The following is a 19,727-nucleotide window of genomic DNA, read 5'->3' as shown; positions in this document are numbered from 1 at the left end:
AAATCTAACACTAACTATTCGCTATCCAATTATATTGGATGGCTCATATCACACGTCACCTAAAAAATGACAATCTATTATAATGTTCTATATTTGATAACACATACCAACTAAATTCTACTTAAATTACGTCACATGCTTACTTTATGACATACTAAACCCCAAAAATAGAAAGAGTTGGAAGAATTTTAGCCAACTCAACTAGATCCTCCTGATGAGATGGATGGATGGGCCAAACCACACATAATGCTTGAACTCAAGCATTCTCAGCAAATCTGTTAATCCTGAATAAAGAACACTGATGTATTTTGGAACTACATACCTGTGATTTGTTACATTTGCAATAGTTACGGAACTGTATAACTCTGCACAGAACAGGTATATGTACATTTAATATGTATAAATTAATCGGAACTTCTTTTTCATGTTAAAACAGATACTATAATTGTGTTTCATTTCCCGGCTGCTTCACTGGTGGAAACCAGATTCGCTGCCCATCAAGACTGAAGACCTTCGAAGAGTTTTCTATGGCACACGTGTCATATAAAAATCACCCGGTAGGTTGGTTTTAAAGAACGTTTAGTACTTGGGTGTGAGGAATGGGGAAAATAGTTCCATTGGCTTTTCTCATCTAAAGATCTTACAGATTCTGTTTTTTTTCTTCTTGTGATTGCTTGTGATGTAAAAAAAATGTTATGAGCATGTTTCGGATTCTTCTTTGTCTAAATAAAAAGGTAGTTCCCACTTGCACTTGCAAACCCTTGCATATATATCATTTTATTACTCTATGTGACGATTAAATCAAATAAACAAAACAAAGCTCTTAAGAAACTGCTTAGGATTCTATGTCAAGAAGCTATCAGTGCCCGCTCTTGTGTCAGATGATGTTTAAGTTTCCTGGCAAAAATGCAAATGAGGCAAAATTGTACTTATCTAAATAATTTTTTTTCTATATTAAAAAGTAGTATTATTGGTAAATTGGAGTTTTCCTTATAGATTGTATATCAATGTACGCTTAGGAGAGTATATTAATGAACACGTCTCTTTTTCCTGCGACAGGACAATCAGACAGACAGTGGTATGGTACTGGCATCAGAAGAACTGGAGAGGATAGAAAACAGACACAGGACAGAGGAACAATTCAGGTATTTGTGAAAGAATATTAGTATGATATACCCCTCATAGGGTGACCACATCTGCCATGCTTTCCCCGACAGTATGGAGGATTTATAGATGACTAATTGGTTCCCTTCCATAAGTCTATACATCCAACATACTGCAGGAATTATCTCTAGAATTATCACTATTAAATTCTTTTTCAAGTTATCCATTGCTTTCAAATGCCACTAGATTATTTTTGAGACACTGATTAGACACTTAACAGGACAAAGTATTCAAATTAGTTTCCTTCCTCGAAATTCAGGACATGGTCATCACACCTATGGCATCTGATTCTATAATACTGGATCAGCTGTGGGGCATTGAGAGACCCATGTAGTGCCAGAGGTTTCTGGAGCCTACTGCTCCGAAGATAGGAATTTTAATTTTATTTTTAATGTGCTTTCTCAATGGTCTTCTCCACCATCTCCAGCCACATCCATGTGAATATTCTCTCCTCCCCTCTTCACTATAATACAATCCTAAAATATTTTACATCTGTTTCTTCTCCAGCAGTAAAGGTTCCCGTCGGAATAAGGAGCTGACACCAGCACACTCCTCGCCTCAACAAAGGAGTCAGTCATCATACGCGCCGTGCACCGGAGGCCAGACGTTTTACAACAGTGAATATGGAGAGTTATCAGAACACTCAGAGGGGGACAGCTACACACCTCCTGCGGGGTGCACCGTACCAGGTCTCAACCATGATTCCTTCTTCTCTGATGAAAACTGAGGATACTGCTGATGGGAAAAAAGGCTTACGCAACTCCACAGCAACATATACTCCTACGGTTTAACATCTATTGGAAAACAAAAAACACTGCACAAATAATACAGATGGGATGGTGAGGATCCCACAGACTGGCTGATAGAGAGATATTTTGGACTTCTCTTCTTCTGCAGCCAAAGAGTATCTAATGGAGTCAAAAGGCTACATATGGACAACACTGAATTTATAATTAAGACTACAATAAAAAGACAATCGTAATGAAGAAATTGAATCAACCATCTCATTGGCAATACCTAATGGGCCGCGAAAAGGGGTCATGTTGTGATATTGGATAACAGAACCTCTATGTTATGTGAAAAATGTTAGGTTATATAATGTTAGGTTATAATAATAATATAAAAGCACATACATAGTTTATAAACAGTTCTAATTAATTAGAAACAAAAACATGTAATTTCTAAGCAAATATTTTAAATGTCCCTGTCCTATACACCATTCAAGCATCTGAAGCTTTTATTTTGGTAATCAAAATACTGGGTATATTCTGGGAGGAAAAAACACCTTGTTTCACCCATATACGATGCTGGCTCTCACAATAAATAAGAAAACTTTGGCTGAAACAGTCAACCAGTGGAACTTATATGCCACCGACATGACTGAGCTTTCCAATGGCTTGCTATGAATATTTAAATGTATTCCCATGTTGTATATTGTCCTATTACTGGCTAAATATGCAACATTAACATAAAAAAGGAATTTCTTTCGAAATAACCACTTCCATTAAACTCAGACAAAATACAAATATCTACCTACTTGTAGGGGACAGGTTTGTCTGAAAGCCAATAAAAAACAATATTGACCCGACTGCTCACATTTTTCCATTAGTGCAAAATTAACTATATATCTTGTTTTAATGTATTGACATCATGAAAAAGCATACATCTCTGACTGGCAAGAGAACAATGGGGAGTAAATACCCCCTGGACTGCTCTTGTTTAACATTTTTTTTTCTTTTGATGACCAGGTTATTCCCAATATAGGTACTCTTGTAAATTAGGATCATTCTATTGATGGGTAACATCGAACACATGTTATGTAAATCATAATTTCCTGTTGGCTGGAGCAGCATCATGGGAGTTATAGTCCTCAGCAAAAAAATGAAGAGCATTTATAGAGGATTAAGCCATGTATACATGAAAACATTTAACTTGTTAGAAAACATTGTCCAAAAGCTGCAATACTTATCATGCACCCACTAGATGGCGCAATTGTCCTTATTACAATTCTAAGCTAAAGTGAAGGCAATTTATATTACACTGGGTATGCATTTTGCTGTTGTTTATATCTTTCTTTATCATGTTGTAAGAAACTAATTTTAGGAAGTATGCTTTCATCAGCTATTATTGTAAAGTCATTGTTATACAATAAGATGATGCAGAGTTGTTGTTTTTTTCAGAATACACATACAATGTTATCTTGATAAGGGACACACTTGTGCATTGTCCACTGATATATTTTTTCAAGCTAGCCATGGCCAAGCACAAATGAGCCATCTCTCTTCTTGTTTCTGAGGGCATTCTTTTTTTATATATAGACTAAAACATTTTTACAACCTTACCTGCCCTTTTAAATTCACCATGGCTAAGCATTGCCAAGGCAAGAAGGGCAAGTCTCTTGTCTATGCCCTGTGCCTTGGATAGGGCTAATATTTCTGTGGATGTTCATAAGCATAGCTCAGAATCTCTCTGCAATAACATTTAAGCCTTTAGTAAAGGGAATCCAGTTAGCCACAACAGGGGCAGTCATCAAATATTTCTGCTATTGAACTACAACTCCCATTACACTTAGTCACCAGCAACAGCCAAGATGTTTAATCTCGTCAGCCTTGTCTGCGGCTATTATTTTGGCAAATTTCTGTGTTCTCCTTTTTATATAATATAGCTTTATATATAAATATATATTAGTTTGCATACATATATTTTTCTATTGAATGTTCCATGTCTTTTTGTTTTATACAGCCAGCCCCTGTCCCATGGATCAAAATATCATCAGGATTTTATGTATGCTTTTAAACCAGTTTCTCTGAGCCCTTCTGATAAGTTTGTAAAAATGTATGTATGATGTCCTTAAATTATATGAAGTCATTTGTGTTTTTGATCGGTTGTTAGCTAAACAGCTTCCATAAAACATTAGTAGATGCTCCAGATAATGAAAAAAATCTAAAGGATCAGTTAGCAGGTCCCAGGAAGTATTTATTTATTAAGCACACCACCTTTATTTTAATTTCCCGTTGTTCGTTATATTATCCAGGAATATTCTTCTGATATTAAACTTTATTTTTAAAGGGTTAATAAAACCTTACAGCAAATAAACATGTTATTAAATGCAGTGTTCGTGTGCCTATGTGTTCAAAAATAAGCTTATTTACGCAAAGCAGCTTTATTGCTTACCACTTGGGCAATCTCATCGACTGAAACACAGTGAGCCGGGGGGTGGGCAGCGTCGCGAGCCAGGACAGGACTATCCCTAGGCATTGCTCAGCAGTTGTGAATGAACCAAGTTAGACCAATCAACACAATGGACTGTGCTGAGCAAAGTAAAGAATACAAGCTTCTCTTTGCAAGCACTGCTCTTGCCAGTGCTGGCTTGCCAAGCTCCAACCAATCCTGGTCTGCCAAGCTCTAGCCAATCCTGGCTTTCCAAGCTCCAACCAATCCTGGCCTGCCCTGCTCTAGCCAATGGCGGCATGCACAATGCCATCTCGTCCAACTCGTCTCGTCAGCTTGCCCGGCTCCAACCAATCATGGTCTGCCAAGCTCTGCCTAATCCTGCTCTAGCCAATCCTGACCTGTGTCGCTGTAGCCAATGCCGGCTTGTCCTGCTCTAGCCAATGCCAGCTTGCACAATGCCAGCTCTCCCAACTTTAGCCGATTCAACTTGCCCAGCTGCAACCAATCCTGGCCTGCCCAGCTCTAGCCTATAGTGGCCTGCTCAGCTGTAGCCAATGCCAGCGCGGCCTGCTTTAGCTAACTCCAGTTCAACGAGCTATAGTGGAAAATATTAAAGGGGAGCTATCACCAATATCATATGGCCTGAAAGAACCTCCTGCGCCAGCGAACAAACCCAAGAAATGTTTTGTATTTTAGTAACGGCCAGTGTTTTTACACTAGTCATAGCCTGACTAAAAGTACTTCCAGTGTATGGTATAGAACAGGAAGCTACGATGGCTGCTCCCTTGGTATATATACAGTATAAGAGTATTTTTTAGTGCTTATATAATGATTAATGAAATCTGTAAAAACGAATGAATGTGTAAAACTGTTAGGTGATCTCCTTTCATGTACTATCCTGTTTCTGTTTAATTGTTAAAGATTTCTTTAAATGTTAACCCCCAGTTACATCAAACAAACAGCCCTTGGTAGTAATTAAGTCTTTGTGATTAACATACAGTAACATATCCGGTATAATGATAACATATATAAAGGTTACTTTCAAACACTGACCTTCAGAATACCCTAGTGTTGAGGGCTCGGTATTCTCAGCGTGTCATTCCAATGTACCTATTACACAAATCACAAAGCACTGAGACAGCTGGTCCTAATTTAGGGTGATCGGATGGCCCTTTAACCAAGGAGACATAACAAAGCGTGTAAGGGGATCATTGACGTTAAGCCGTGTTATGTATATTTTCCATAAGTGGAAATCTAGTGGCAATACTAGAAGAGCATCACAGGGAGTGCATATAGTCAGAATGAGGCAGATTATAGAAGAAACATATAAACTGATACAGAATTATAGGACTAACTTAGAAAACGTATAACTACGGCTACCTAATTAAAAGAGCAGTCAGAGCCAAGGAGCCAAGTTTTCCAAGGAGACAAAGAAAACCAACTGTGCTCACTATTCTTCTGATATTAAACTTTATTTTTAAAGAGTTAAAAAAACCTTATAGCAAATAAACATTTTATTAAATGCAGTGTTGGTGTGCCTATGTGTTCAAAAATGATGGCCATGATTGCTGATCCTCTTAGCAGGTCCCCCCCTCGTTTTGTGCACACGCGCCGGTTCATTAACACAGGATGGGTTTGGATGCTATAGAGAAGCGCTTTTTATAGAAACCATTTACACGACACAGAAACCCTGTGAACAGTTATGTAAACAAACTGATATGTGTATTCCTGTAAATAAGCAATTATGGAAGATGACCTTGACTGATAGAAGATAGAGAGAAGACAGAAAGTTTAGCGGAGCTTGGGTTCCAACAATTGCCCATGTCTTGGGCGTTCTCTCGCCGTTCTGTAATCACTCCCTTAATATTTATTTAGTTATATAGCACCATCATATTCTGCAGTGCTCTACAATAAACAAGACATAACAAGTAGTCCATAACATTCTGACTTACAGAAACAAAAGGTAAGGAGGGCCCTGCTTAAGGAGCTTATGATTTAGAATGAAAGAATTATCCTAAAAATTATTGCTGACATTTTACAGTGTCGTGTTGTACCTCTAGATGGCACTGTATACTTAACAGTGTAAGCAAATCATCTGCCCTAAACAGTTTGCATGTAATACAGTGGCGTAACTACAGGGGGCGCAACAGTTTCAGCTGCGGCAGGGCACGTGCCTCTAGGGGGCCCGGTGTGACCCCTGCGACCTCTTGTTCCTCTCGCCTCATACTGATTCTAAATAGTTTAGAAAGGGCCCTTTCTCAACTATTATGAACTGGCAGGGGGAGACAGGAGCGTCTCGGGGTCATTGGGGTCACATTGCACCACGTGACCCCGCGTGAAACTGAGGCTACTCGCACAGTGTGTGAGCGGCTGGACAGCTAGCCACATGAGAAGTGAGGTAAGAGGGGGCAGGGGCTGTTCGTATATGTATGCATCCATGTATGCATAGATGTGTAATTGTGTATGTGTGTGTGAGTATGGATGTGTAATTGTGCGTGCGTGTGTGTGTGAGCATGAATGTGTAATTGTGTATGTGTGAGCATGCATGTGTAAGTGGGGTGAGAGAGGGGTGTGTGTTAGAATGAATGTGTACCTTCTGTATATATACAGAAGGAACTGTATTTTATTTTTGGCAGTAAAGGATTTACATTTCATATTAAATGTTCTTGATCCAATGATTATTCTAACAGCACGTGAAATAATTTTTGGGTTTGTGTTGGCCTCCATCTGGATCAATGAAAATAGGGATATCTGGAGTGACTTATGTTTTCTTCAGCCTTACTACGTTTTAACATAGCATATAATTTTTCATACACATACAATTCATCAGTCTTTGTAGATAAAATAGTTCAATTAGCAACTCTGTAGAACAAACATCAGATTTATTTCTTTATCCCTGCATGAAACACTCTGATCCACAATACACATGAATGCACAAGGGCTTTTGATGAAGCCTCTTCCTTCACTTCCTATTATCACTGGCTCATCATACTTTTTATTAAAAAATAATTACTTATGCTACCCAAAGAATAAATGAGAACACTAGTATTGTATCACACATGCAGTATCTCACAGAAGTGCGTACACCCCTCACATTTTTGTAAATATTTTATTATATCTTTTCATGTCCCAACACTGAAGAAATGACACTCTGCTACAATGTACAAAGTGAGTGTACAGCCTGTATAACAGTGTAAATTTGCTGGCCCCTCAAAATAACTCAGCACACAGCTATTAATGTCTAAACCTTGGCAACAAAAGTGAGTACACCCCTAAGTGGAAAATGTCCAAATTGGGCCCAAAGCGTCAATATTTGACGGCACAGTGAGCAGCACAGTAGAGTCATGTGTGTCTATCATGGAGACCAACGTTACGCTGAAGACTACAGTCTTACCCTTAAAAGTAGAACTCTGCAGAGTCTTTGACGATTGGATATGGTTTCTGGGTGACACAGAACTAATCAGTGATGTAGCACAGTTTGAACTGTTTGATTACCACCAAGTTCAATCCATTTATACTACTGTACCTCACCTATAAAAAGAGATGTGTTCACTACCCTGACTCTACAGTAAACTGCAGAATATAGCCAGAAGCCATTCGTTAGACAAACCGCTAAATCCTTACCGCCCGTTATTTATTCTTTGTGGGCCTTTATTTATTTTTCATTTACTTAAATGAAAGGAGGGGGTTCTTATTAATCTTTTTTCTGCTTGGACTTAGCAATAGGAACAGGGTATATTCACTAACTCAAGGCTGTGATAAAATGATAATGGGGCCCTAGACAAGCTTAGTGTCCAGAACAATAGATAATTTTGTAAAGATCCAAGCATTCAAAGTCTTTTAACTATTTTTTTGTCACAAACAAATCCAGAAATTAATTTCTAGATTGACACCAATGTATTTCTTATACTTTTTACAGCTTGCTAAAGAATCAAGAGAAAAACTGACTGTAGTATTAAAATGCTAGATAATAGGAAAGAAGTCTGGAAAGAAGGCCAATGGACCCTGCAGTGCAGTTAAGTGACCCGATTCTTCCTCGAGAAAGGCTGGGATGTATGTCAGGCTATTTTCAGAACATTATTTACCTATGTTTTTCTTATGTGACTCTCCTGCTTTTTACCAGGGTGTTAAACAGCAATAAATTATCTCCACAATCTCCTCCCTGTGGCTGCCAGACAGGTCTGGACCGAGTACCTTGTTCAGATTAGACATGTTTCAAGATTCTGGAGGGGAGATAAGATCTAGAAAGGCATGCTGCTCTGCAGAAAGCAAGATAGAGGCTGTGGCTGCCATTAGTATTCTTATTGTCTTATTTATTCTTATAAACCGGTTGCAGGGGTCTATCACTGTAGGTACGCCACTGATTATGAGTCTACGATTGAGTTTTGGATAGGACAAAGAGCGTCGGATTTTCTCCTACGCTTAGCTTTATACTTCTGTGCTTCAGAAACTAAATAAATCTTTACGGATTGTAAACTATACTCGCAGTAGAGCATGTTTTTTTCACTTGATTTCTATTGGACTTTGGTCTCATGGTTTGAGAAGCTTTTTTATGCACCTGTATACTGGGGGTGAGTCACGTATGCACTATACGCCTTTAGCACTACAGCTGTCTATATTTTGTATTATGGTATAAATTCAGCGGGTTTTGTAAGGTTTTCACTGATGATGGCGTAGATGACCCAAACTTCAATTTGGACAGGAGAAATGAAGTGTGGTTAAAATTAGTTAACCTGAGCCCCCTCTGCCAAAAAGCCCTTCAGCCAGATGTTTCTGGGGTCACCTATCTGCTTATAGAGGTTTGATAAATTTTACATGACCCTACTGAACTTAAATAAATGGGAACGCTATTGTTCAGGTGTGTCTTGTGTATAATTGAGGAGACAGCGGGAAAGCGCTTGAGTGACGCACGGACAGAGCATGAGAGACGCACGGACAAAGTGAAAAAAGCAATTGACGCACAGACAGCGGGAAAGCGCGCAAGAGACACACAGACAGTGGGAAGACACGCGATAGACGCGCGGACAGCAGGAAAACACGCGATAGACGTACGGACAGCGAGAAAGTGCTTGAGAGACGCAGACAGCAGGAAAGCGCGCAAGACACATACAGCGGGAAAGACACACACAGTGGGGATGTGTGAGTAGTTAAAGTGAGACACACAATTGGTAAGTGTAAATGAGGCAATGGGGAAGAGGTCTGTGAGACTGACAGTGGTACAAGTATGCACTATGGTTCTTCCTTGAAATGTGTGTGACACAGAGACACACAGTGGGAAAGTGCATGAGACAGACACACACAGTGGGAAAGTAAGTATGAGACACACACAGCAGTGGGAATGTGTGTGAGACAGACACACAACAGTAGGAAAGTAAGTATGAGACACACACACAGTGGTAAAGTGCGTGTGAGACGCAGTGGGAAAGCGTCAGAATACACGAGTGGGTGCATTTATTTGTCTTCTCATCAATGGCCGCCACACAAGGGATTGCAGCTGCACCGACCGTTCTCTCCTACTGACTTGAGTCGCCTGCACGGCTGCTTCCTACAGCTCAGTACCACGTGACCCCCGGAGTCACATGACCCGCTGACATCAGACAGCTCCATCAGCAGGAGGGCTGGAAGCCGTCAGTACGGCAGCAGCAGCCCCGGAGTGCGGGGAGCTGTCAGTCATCTGCGTCTGACTTCGCCTTCTGTTACCGCGACAGGAAGCACAGATAATAGCCGTGCCTTGGAAACAAAGCATTGCAGCAGGGGCTGGGAGGTCCCGAGAGAAGCGACCCCTTTAGCGTTCCAGCTCTGCAGCCCAGCTGTCCGGGATACAGGACGGCAGCTGTCTGCCTGCATTAAGTGTGGGCGCCCCGGAACACCCGCTCTGCCCTCCGCTTACATCTGCATTGTGCTGCTGGACCTGTTTGGAAAGATGCCACCCTGTGTCATTTTGAATCCCGACCATCGTCTTCTTCCAAGACCCCATTAGGTGATTAGGATGCCCACCTCCTACTGCACACAGGCAGACCCCCTCCAAAGCGTCCATGCCTAATGCTTGCTGTGGATGTGGTGCAAAAACGCACAGGAACCAGTGGAGATGAGCGAGGGGCTTGTGTTCTCAGTGTGTGGCTAGTGCTTAACCCATTAATAGGATTATGAAGATGCATTAAGCAACATTCCAAATGTATATTTAACACAGACCTGCTTTTACGTCATCAGTGCCAATATCTCACTTTTGTCTTATTTCTTGTTGATTTGGGACTTTGGATTTAAGATCGAATAACGCAATAGTCTTGTACATTGGTAAAGAAGATATAGCATTTTTGCACTTTTTTTGGTTATATAGAAAAACATTGTTTTATTGATTCGTACAGGCCGGTCGAAGATGACCCACAGACGTTCCCTGAGATATCTGAACTGTTTGCCTATTCTGGTCCTTTTGCCCTGTTCTCTTGTCCAGAGTGGGTCAGATACCACCAACGTGGATTATGTCAATGCCGCGGTCAACATCACCATTCATGATCCCAGCAGCAACTCTGTCCTCCAGAGAATTGACAGTGGACGCTATGGTCTGGACTCCCCCAAAACGGAAGCTAAAGGAATCCTTCTTACCCCATTGCCCATCCATGGAGGTAATTATAAACCAATACTTTCTCAGCCTCATCTTCATTGTTATTTTGTGTCGACCGCCTGCGAGAAACATGTCGGTAAACGTTATCATATTTGAGAAATAATTCTATAGTCAAATCATATACTGTCTGACAGGTGTATAGGATACATAGTTAAAATAATAAGTACAGCTGGTAGACCGGTTTAGATATCTAGGATCCCGAAACCCGACTGTTTTATTATCCATTGTTCTAAACAACAGAAAAGGATAACGTATTGTTTTGTCCAATGTCACATGGATCTAACAACACACGCCTTTTAGATATGTTTTATATATGTTTGCATGTAGCTCTGCATTACATATAAAAGCTGATAATACAAAGGCAAGGAGGTTTTTTTGTGCCAAAGCTCAAATGGCATATACTTCTATGTCCTTTTTTGTGTGTTTTGCACCATTTCTTTACTAATTTGCTATCCATGTAAACACTTCTGTCTGTCCTCCATGGTGAATAACTCTTTTCTGTCTTAGCTCTCTATAGCAAGACCCCTTTTTTATGTCTATAGAAGACCACCCAAGTTCTATAATTCATACCTGCCACATTTGCTGTGGTAGACTTGGCCACCTGTGCAGATACTGCCCTCCCCACACCCCGGAAACACACTACTACCTCCACAATTTGCAACACCAGGCCTTACCACCCACATCCATTATATCACTTTTACGTCGTATCAATAGAAAAAAAGAGGCAAAGCCCTGGTGTGTATATGAATGTTTGCTTCTATCGGGGTTCCACGACAGATTGATAACGTAAGCTGATAAAAACCACCTGCGCTGAGAGACAATGGGAGCAGAGACCTGCTAAGCTTACACATTGAGAAATAAGTGGTGGGTGGGCTGTCGAAATGTTTACGTCAAGTAAATGTACTTGGTGCTGCTCTTGGTTTTGGAACAAGAAACTGTACAGGGCGTAACAAACCGTATCGTGTAGCTACGGCCTATTTGTGTCATCCAGGAAAAATCTGGATACCGTGTACGTATCAGTTACATATCCGATGGCTCCTGATGAGGGTGGCTGCTTGTTCTACAAATATCATGGAGGAACAAGGCTAGCCAACTGGTAGCCCTCACTTCATGTAAAATGGTTTACTGGCCAAGCTAGTCATCATCGAAGCTGTAGCTCCTCAGTGGCGGGACAGCTCCGTGGAGGTTCTGAAGCACTTCATGGGGCTTAATGCAGGTAATTATTATTGCTACTTTATTGGCCCTGACATACAAACTGCGTAGTTCCCCTCTAGCAATATATTTTTGTGTATACAGAACGTGAGTTAAAATGGCTTATGTATAAAAATAAATCACTTGGTCTTATCACCATAGCAACCAATGCAATCTCTGCAGCTACTTGACGATTACATTGGTTGCTATGATGGTTGCCACTTTTGAAAACTTTGCACAAGATTCTCTTGTATACCCCGTTGTGTCTTGCTTCCCTCTGAGATGTTGGGGTGTGCATCAGATGAACTTCTGTGATCGGCAGACGTTGCAAATAAACAAGTTAATCATTTCCCGTACAATCCATGTAACGAGTTTAAACATGGATGTGAGGCAGGGGTAGCTCTTGTTGTTAATCAGTGACTCCGAGACTAACACCAATCCAACACCTTTCAGGTTATATCACCTTAGACGCAAGCAATAATTAGTTATTTTGGGGTTGATCCAGAAGAAGACAAAATTGCAGAAAGAAAAAAAAAATATTCTGGGGATAATCACCCCAAATTAGAAAAAAAAAATGTTCTCAAGCTTTAGCTTGTCCTGCTTCCGTTTTCACAAAACTTCCAGCTTATTTAGTGTGGAGGCTTGGATAACTTTCAGCCCCCATCAAATTGGCTGAGGCTGGATGAAATTGTGAAAATATGTCGGTCGCTGGTCGAATCTCCCAGCCTATACCTAATTAGCATGTCGGATTGTTGCTGTATTTCTATTTCTATGTATTTGTTTTGCTGCATAATTTGTTGGCTCTTATTAAATAAAAGGTAGTAATGATAATAGCAGCAGCTTAGTTTTTTTTTGTTTTTTTTGCACCAGTCATTTCAATTATGTAAGTGTATATTTTAACATGTTTTTTGGAGAAAATATTTTTGTAATGTTAAGCGCTATGTGGCACCTTCACACCTTTTAGTATAACTTAGATGCGTTTCTGCAAACCACTTATAGCTTGTTTTTTTGTGTTTTTTATTTTTAAGAGTAAGAGATTATTTTACCCCAAGGCAATGGTGACCTACGGCAAATGTTGCATTTTCCTGAGTGTTTTGCCCTGTAATGTCTGTCCTTCTCCTCAACCCACCTTTGCAAGGCACAGTTAAGAAATCGCTAGATCGTACAGGTTTTTGGGATTCTTAGAATTCACAGAATGTTCGTAGAAAAAGAGGAAAAGCCGGCCAGAATCCAATGTTCCATCAGTTCCATCTGCTGTGGTTTTGTTTGTATTGTGAAGCCGCACGTAACCTGTTCTGTGAACTTTCCTGATTCCAACAGCCTCATTGGAAATCTGTGTGTTTCTCTTCTACATAACAAGGTCAAACTGAAATACTGTTTAACGAAGCACGCCAGTCATCATATGCTCTATAATGGTGTGCTTCTCCTTGTTTACGCATGGGGGATTCTGCAGCCCCGGCTCGGTGATGGTTGCAAGGGTCAATAAGCAGCCAATCACTCAGTGGTACAAACAGGGTATGGGGCTGCAGCTTCTCTAAAGTTAAGAGGTTTAGAGGTTAAGAGGTTTTTAAGAGGTATAACGAATGCATGTAAAGTACTTGCAAAGTACTTCAGTCTGCATTATAGGTTGCCGATGCTGCGTTTTGGGTTGATGACGCTGCATGGTGGGTGCTGTCCTGTCCAGTGCTATGTGAAACCAGTAACAATGAAACCAGAAAGCCCGCTGCAACTGTTTCCCAGTCCACGGATGCCGAGAAACTAACAGACTTTCGTGCTATGAAAAATGTTTGTGCTGTAATGAAGCTGCTATGTTAAGCATGACTGACACCATTGACACCATGAGATAGCATGCATGTGTAAAATACTGTGTGGTATAAAGTGGTGATAAATAACTAGACAGCTCCCCATTGCATGTTTGGCTACGTCCGTCCAAGAATTCACAAGTCCGAGACCCATAGGCAGACAAACGTAGGATTTGTTGTTGGCGAACATCTGGAAAGCAAAGTGTTGCCTACCACCTTTTCGGGATTTCCACTGAAGAACCTATTGAAAAACGCTAGTTTTTAAAGTGCCAGCCCTTTGCCCTTTCCATTGCTTAGTGGAGTCCATTTCTCCAATCGACTCACTAACTCAGGAATTTGTGAAATTATTATATATTTTAATCGCCTGGCAATCCACTCCAGGCACTGCTTTAAGTAAAATTCACATTGGAGGCTATTCTAAGTCCCCAGTGCATTTTGCTGCGGATGCGTGCAAATTATCTCATTTTCTTCCTCCCTTGCCTGCTTTTACTGAACTCCTGCTGTTTTGTACCGAACTTAAGTTATGTTTATGTTGCTTAGGTTGATACTGATTAATCAAATATTGTATAGTTTATGAAAGATCTGTGAGTTTGTGCTTCATGGTAGTACGCAGAATTTCAGAATGAGTTAATGGGGCAGCCAATGCGAAATGGAATGCAGATGCGTATTAAAAAAAGAAAATGTCACTTTAAATGGTTACCTTAAGAAAGAGCCTGAAGCTAAACATCTCTTGGAGCTCTGCTATACTGCTCCAGATTCATTACAGCATTTAACAGAGCCATATATAGAAACCATTCTGGATTTGTTTAGTCTGGAGGTCTACGTAGCAAAGCACCTATACTTGCAGCTCATGTACTTTATAATTTAATAGCGAAGTGTCCGGAAAAATTAAGAATTACCTAATAAACTCTCTGCAGAAATCTTTTCAGGGGTGGGAGGGTGGTGGATAAATGGACCAGTCTCCAATTAGAAATGGTAGAAATTCTATGTGTCTATTTGTGAAAGAAAAAAGCCTTGCATTTAGTTGTCTAGTGTTTTCATGAAATATATATCCTATAGTTAACTTTGTGTCTTTTAAATTTCTTACATAAAATCTTTTTTTCACTTTTTTTAATTGATCAAATAGCATTAAGTAATAATAATAATTTTTATGTTCACTGTTTTTTGAAGAATGGTAAAACAAGATACTGATGACCACCCAAGGTCATGAGGTGAGGCCTAAAATCATAGGGCTCCCACAAGAACCCCATACAGAAACTGCTTATTAATACAAACCGGTTTTATAGAACGCTGAGGATTTAGTCAGGTCTCTATTTCAAACTTTTTTCATTATTAGGAAGGCCTTGCTTATGATATCTACTTGCCATTGTATGAGACATCATGTCCATAGTTTGCATATGGACCTCACTGTCATGTCTGCTTTGCCGCTGTCAACATGCACCCTGGTAATTCAATCATGGGGGTCTCACAGGTAATGAACATTCAAGAAGGTTCATCATTTCGAACACTTTGAGCCAATACAGCCTTGTTTCATATTTTGGCATTTCTCATAAATTCCAAAACAAAAAAAGCTTCTTTTCCTGTCATTAAAACCACATTGCAGTCTTGTAACACTACTGCCCGCACAACGAGTGTAGGGAAAATGTTTTTCAATGCAATAACAAATATGGTTTGACTGTTCTCTCTTGAATGTCTGCGAAGAACTTTAGAGCAGATGATTGTCTTCTTCTTTTATTCATCTATATCTGAAAAGTCTCCAAGCCCACCATGTAATATCAAAAAAGACCTTTAAGCATTTCTTCAACATTTTGTTTTCCAGCTAGAAGATGTAATCTTCTTATCAATAGGCACTGAAACCTATGGGATAAAATATTCTTTACCTTAAGATAAAAAGAATGTGAACAATTATATATGTTGTGTTTTTTTGCATTATAATATGTGTTCTAGCTCTGTTATCTTTGCCCAATCTGCTAGATCTGCTAGACAAACACGGTGACTCCGTATCCAGGGCCGGCCTTTGGGGTGTGCGACCTGTGCGACCGCACAGGGCGCCACACTCCAGGGGGCGCCGCCGCGCGGTCCGCCGCCGCGGGGTACGCTGCCGCCAGTAGCGTACCTAGCGGGGGGGGCGGTCCGCACCGGGTGCCGCTCATCAGGGGGGCACCCGGCACCCCTCCAGAGACGGACAGTAATGTCCGCCGCTGGAGGAGCAGGCTCGCAAGGGAGCGGTGTCGGAGGTCTTTAACAGACCTCCGGCTCCCTTGAGTGATTTGAAGCCGCGCCCACCGCTGTCTGTGCCCTCTGACCCGGAAGAAGACAGAAGAACTGAAGAAGAGGAGCGAAGAGAAGGAAGAGGAGCTGTAAGGAGAAAAGAGGAAAGGTAGGAAAACATTCAGTAAGAGTGGATTGGTATATATGTGTGTGGATTAGTATATATGTGTGGATTAGTATATATGTGTGGATTGGTATATATGTGTGGATTGGTATATATGTGTGGATTGGTATATATGTGTGGATTGGTATATGTGTGGATTGGTATATTTGTGTGGATTGGTATATATGTGTGGATTGGTATGTGTGTGGATTGGTATGTGTGTGGATTAGTATATATATGTGTGGATTGGTGTATACGTGTGGATTGGTGTATACGTGTGGATTGGTAAGTGTGTAAGAGTGATGGGTGTTATGCTGTACCATTTCCAATGTCTTTTTCATGCTCTAAAAGTACATCATAACTCCCATCACTCTATACTGTTCCATACAGTGGCAGAGCTGGGAGGCAGAGGCCTTGCACCCCCACCACAGGACTCCTGAAAGGTAAGTGAACTTCAAAGAGGGAAAGGGTAGATAGTTAGGAGGGGGTAGATAGGGAGAAGGGAGTGAGACAGGGGAAAGGGGGTAGATAGGGAGAAGGGAGTGAGAAGGGGTAGATAGGGCAGAAGGGAGTGAGAAGGGGTAGATAGGGCAATCATATTCCTATCATGCCAAGTCTGTGAGTACATCCTGGAATCTGGGTATGCCTGGGCATGATAGGAATGTGATTGCTGTTAATTATATATATATATATAATATTGTTATTTAATTGTTTTGTCCTATTTTGGTGTGTTACTTTAAATAAAAGTGTTAGATTTTTTTTATGGTGTGGGGGGTCATATTCGGTTTTGGCCAGGTAAATGCTGCACTTTCGGTTACAGTCCAGAATTCGTTTCGGTGCATCCCTACTACTAAGCCAGACAATGAAGTGGTAGGCCTACACCACATCAATGTTTGGCGTAGTATATAGTGATTGGGGTTTTGTTACAAGTTTTGTTACAAGTTTTTATTCCTTTCTTTTTTTGGGATGGGGGGGCGCCAGAGGAGTAGTCCGCACAGGGCGCCAGAACACCTAAGGCCGGCTCTGTCCGTATCATATTCCCTTGTGGTAAACAGCAGGTTTTGTTATGTGTGTGATTTTTAGGGGACTTCCAAAGACACCTTTTAAATCACAATTCTGTCGCAATTGGTGTCACATAAGTACCTCGCGGTAACAGTTTGTGGAATTATTCGTGTGTTGTCGAAATGTTGTCAAGGTCTTTCGGGTATATGTAGGAAGTATGATTTTCAAGGCAACATGATCAGTTATTATTCAACTGAGACAGAAAGGTATAGATATAACACATCAAGGTTCACGCAAACCTATTAAGGAGATAAGAAAAAGTGCTGTTTAACCCATTCTAACATGTTTTGAAAAATGAAAAATCACTCCTACTGTTGGATGCTTAAACCTTTCTAAGAAATAATTCTTCAATTGAGTAAAATGTTGAGTAAAATGCCACATTCACAGTGTTTTGTCCTATGACATAAAAGCAGGCAGTGATTGGTTGTTGCCATATGTTGTTTATAATGAGGAGAAAGAACATGCAGAACCATAGAACAGGAAGTTAACATGGCCGCCCCCACGGCATACAAATTAGGTGGGTTTCCATTACATATCTCATTTATTTAATCTGTAAACACTGTGTGTATACGGAAAAGGTTTCAAAGATATATCCCCAACATTTTCTGTTATTTTCCTACTGGTTTCTTAGTTTTTTCCTTAGTTTATGCTTTTGTTTTTATAAATATAATGAAAAATCTCCATTCTGTCAGTTCCCCCTCCCATACAATGACACACGTGTATATAAGTGTGAGACACGGATGTGCAGTGAGGAAGGAAGACCATAATCTGAAAAGCATATGTGTCTAGGGAACCCATAATTTGATTTCCTTAAATCGCATGTGTATCTCTGCAGAAGGCTTTGTTTTGACACAGGGTAATCATGCATGGGAGACAGGCATTGGTAAGCGTACGGTGCATTCTCTGTGATCTGCTTACTAGAAAAAATAGCTTCGTTGTCGACCCCTGAAAGCTAATGCTTAAAATGTCTTTGACACTAAGCAGGGCCTCGAGCAGGTCTGGATTTTTGGATGTCTTGACTGGAGCAGAGACAGCTCAATCAATATGTTTCAAATGGATTACAACACGTGTGTTCAAACAGGGAGACACAGAACTCCTGGTCTGCTTGCAGACCTAAGATGGAATTGAACATCCCTGCACCAGAGGAACATGGTCTGGATCATTTCTCCTCTGGAATCCGGAACGGATAATATACTGTAACAGAAATTTTATTATCGCAAGAACAGTTTTGTAATTTATTTTGGGAGAAAATTGCACATTCAAATTAAGTTAATATAACCAAAGAATCAAAATAATTACATCGGGGCCACCTCAAGCACTATTGGACAGCAAATGTCAAGAGTGAGGCAAGAACATGCCCCAAGTACCAGCGTGTCTTAATGTGTGTTAATGTCACTGGCAATTGTATGTGTTATTGATACGTTTATATTGTTTTAATGGTATTGTTAACTTTGACTCTCCAATATTGTATAAGGACTATGGAATCTGCTTCTGCTCTATCGATAAAATGCTTGTTGTTCTTACCTGTTTCTGCCTTAAATACACTTATAGCTGCTTGGTTGAATATTTCTGTTGGGTTCTTTAGGAGGTCATTTTCTTAAGATCTTCCTCAGGACAGCAGTTCATATTTTGCTTGTTTGCGTGTATCCTGTTGGGCTTCTATTTTCCTTTATTGGCTCCATTGCAACGCCAAGGGCTCTCGTGTTGATAGATATATCACGTACTAATTTTGGCTAAAGTATGATTGTTAGATGCAGACTCTGGTAAGATACACTGTATGTTTAGGCTTTCTGTTTTTCATATTACATTGACTCCTGTGAATGACCAGATTTTTTATCTTTTTTTAAATGTTTAGTCAGATTTTCAACTACCCTTTTTTAGATTTGGCTCAAATCTCTCTACTAACCTTGTTCCTTCAAAGAAGGCCTTTCACTTTTCCTAAAGCCTATGCTTCATGGTCTTATACATAAAAAATCCTACTTAATGGTGCTTATAGATTGATATAACCAGTATCAAAAAACTGATTTTTGTGTGTGCATCGGGAACAGACAATTCCTGTTTTCAGTAACCCTATTAAGTGAGATCCTCACCTGGGAATTCTCTGGGTTTGGCCTGGAGAACTCTTCTTACAAGTCATTGTCAGAAGGAAGCCATAAGATATAATTATATAGCAACACAGCATTGTACCAGTCGCATAGTCTAATAAAGAAGATTCATGAATGTCTATTTGGTAAATGTCTGCTTCCTAGCTAAGTCCTGCACCTCTATGACACCATTATCGTGGAGAAAAGGATTCTAGGTAGTTGACCCATTAATATCCACACCAATGTGGACCTTT

At 40.3% G+C, this 19,727-nt stretch overlaps 2 protein-coding genes across 5 annotated transcripts in view; both read left to right on the top strand.

Moving 5' to 3' along the window:
• FLT4 (fms related receptor tyrosine kinase 4) overlaps positions 1–1,957 on the top strand; it is an 88,335-nt gene extending 86,378 nt beyond the window's left edge. The window contains exons 28-30 of one of the 2 annotated variants that reach the window (XM_053463610.1): positions 437–557; positions 1,060–1,145; positions 1,675–1,957. In XM_053463610.1, coding sequence (XP_053319585.1) covers positions 437–557; positions 1,060–1,145; positions 1,675–1,891 — 424 coding nt within the window. In that variant the 3' untranslated portion in view covers positions 1,892–1,957. Of the gene's footprint in view, positions 1–436; positions 558–1,059; positions 1,146–1,671 lie in introns of both variants that reach the window. The other variant, XM_053463609.1, reaches the window with a different exon arrangement.
• A 7,985-nt stretch (positions 1,958–9,942) lies between these two features.
• The window catches only part of RNF130 (ring finger protein 130), a 95,608-nt gene continuing 85,823 nt past the window's right edge, over positions 9,943–19,727 (top strand). The window contains exons 1-2 of one of the 3 annotated variants that reach the window (XM_053463616.1): positions 9,950–10,318; positions 10,704–10,961. In XM_053463616.1, coding sequence (XP_053319591.1) covers positions 10,715–10,961 — 247 coding nt within the window. In that variant the 5' untranslated portion in view covers positions 9,950–10,318; positions 10,704–10,714. Of the gene's footprint in view, positions 10,962–19,727 lie in introns of all 3 variants that reach the window. The other 2 variants (XM_053463615.1, XM_053463614.1) reach the window with 2 other exon arrangements.

Source organism: Spea bombifrons, chromosome 4 (assembly GCF_027358695.1).
Source record: "Spea bombifrons isolate aSpeBom1 chromosome 4, aSpeBom1.2.pri, whole genome shotgun sequence".
NCBI lineage: Eukaryota > Metazoa > Chordata > Amphibia > Anura > Pelobatidae > Spea > Spea bombifrons.
The sequence above is the reverse complement of the archived record's forward strand: the minus strand, read 5'-3'. Positions and strand labels throughout refer to the sequence as shown.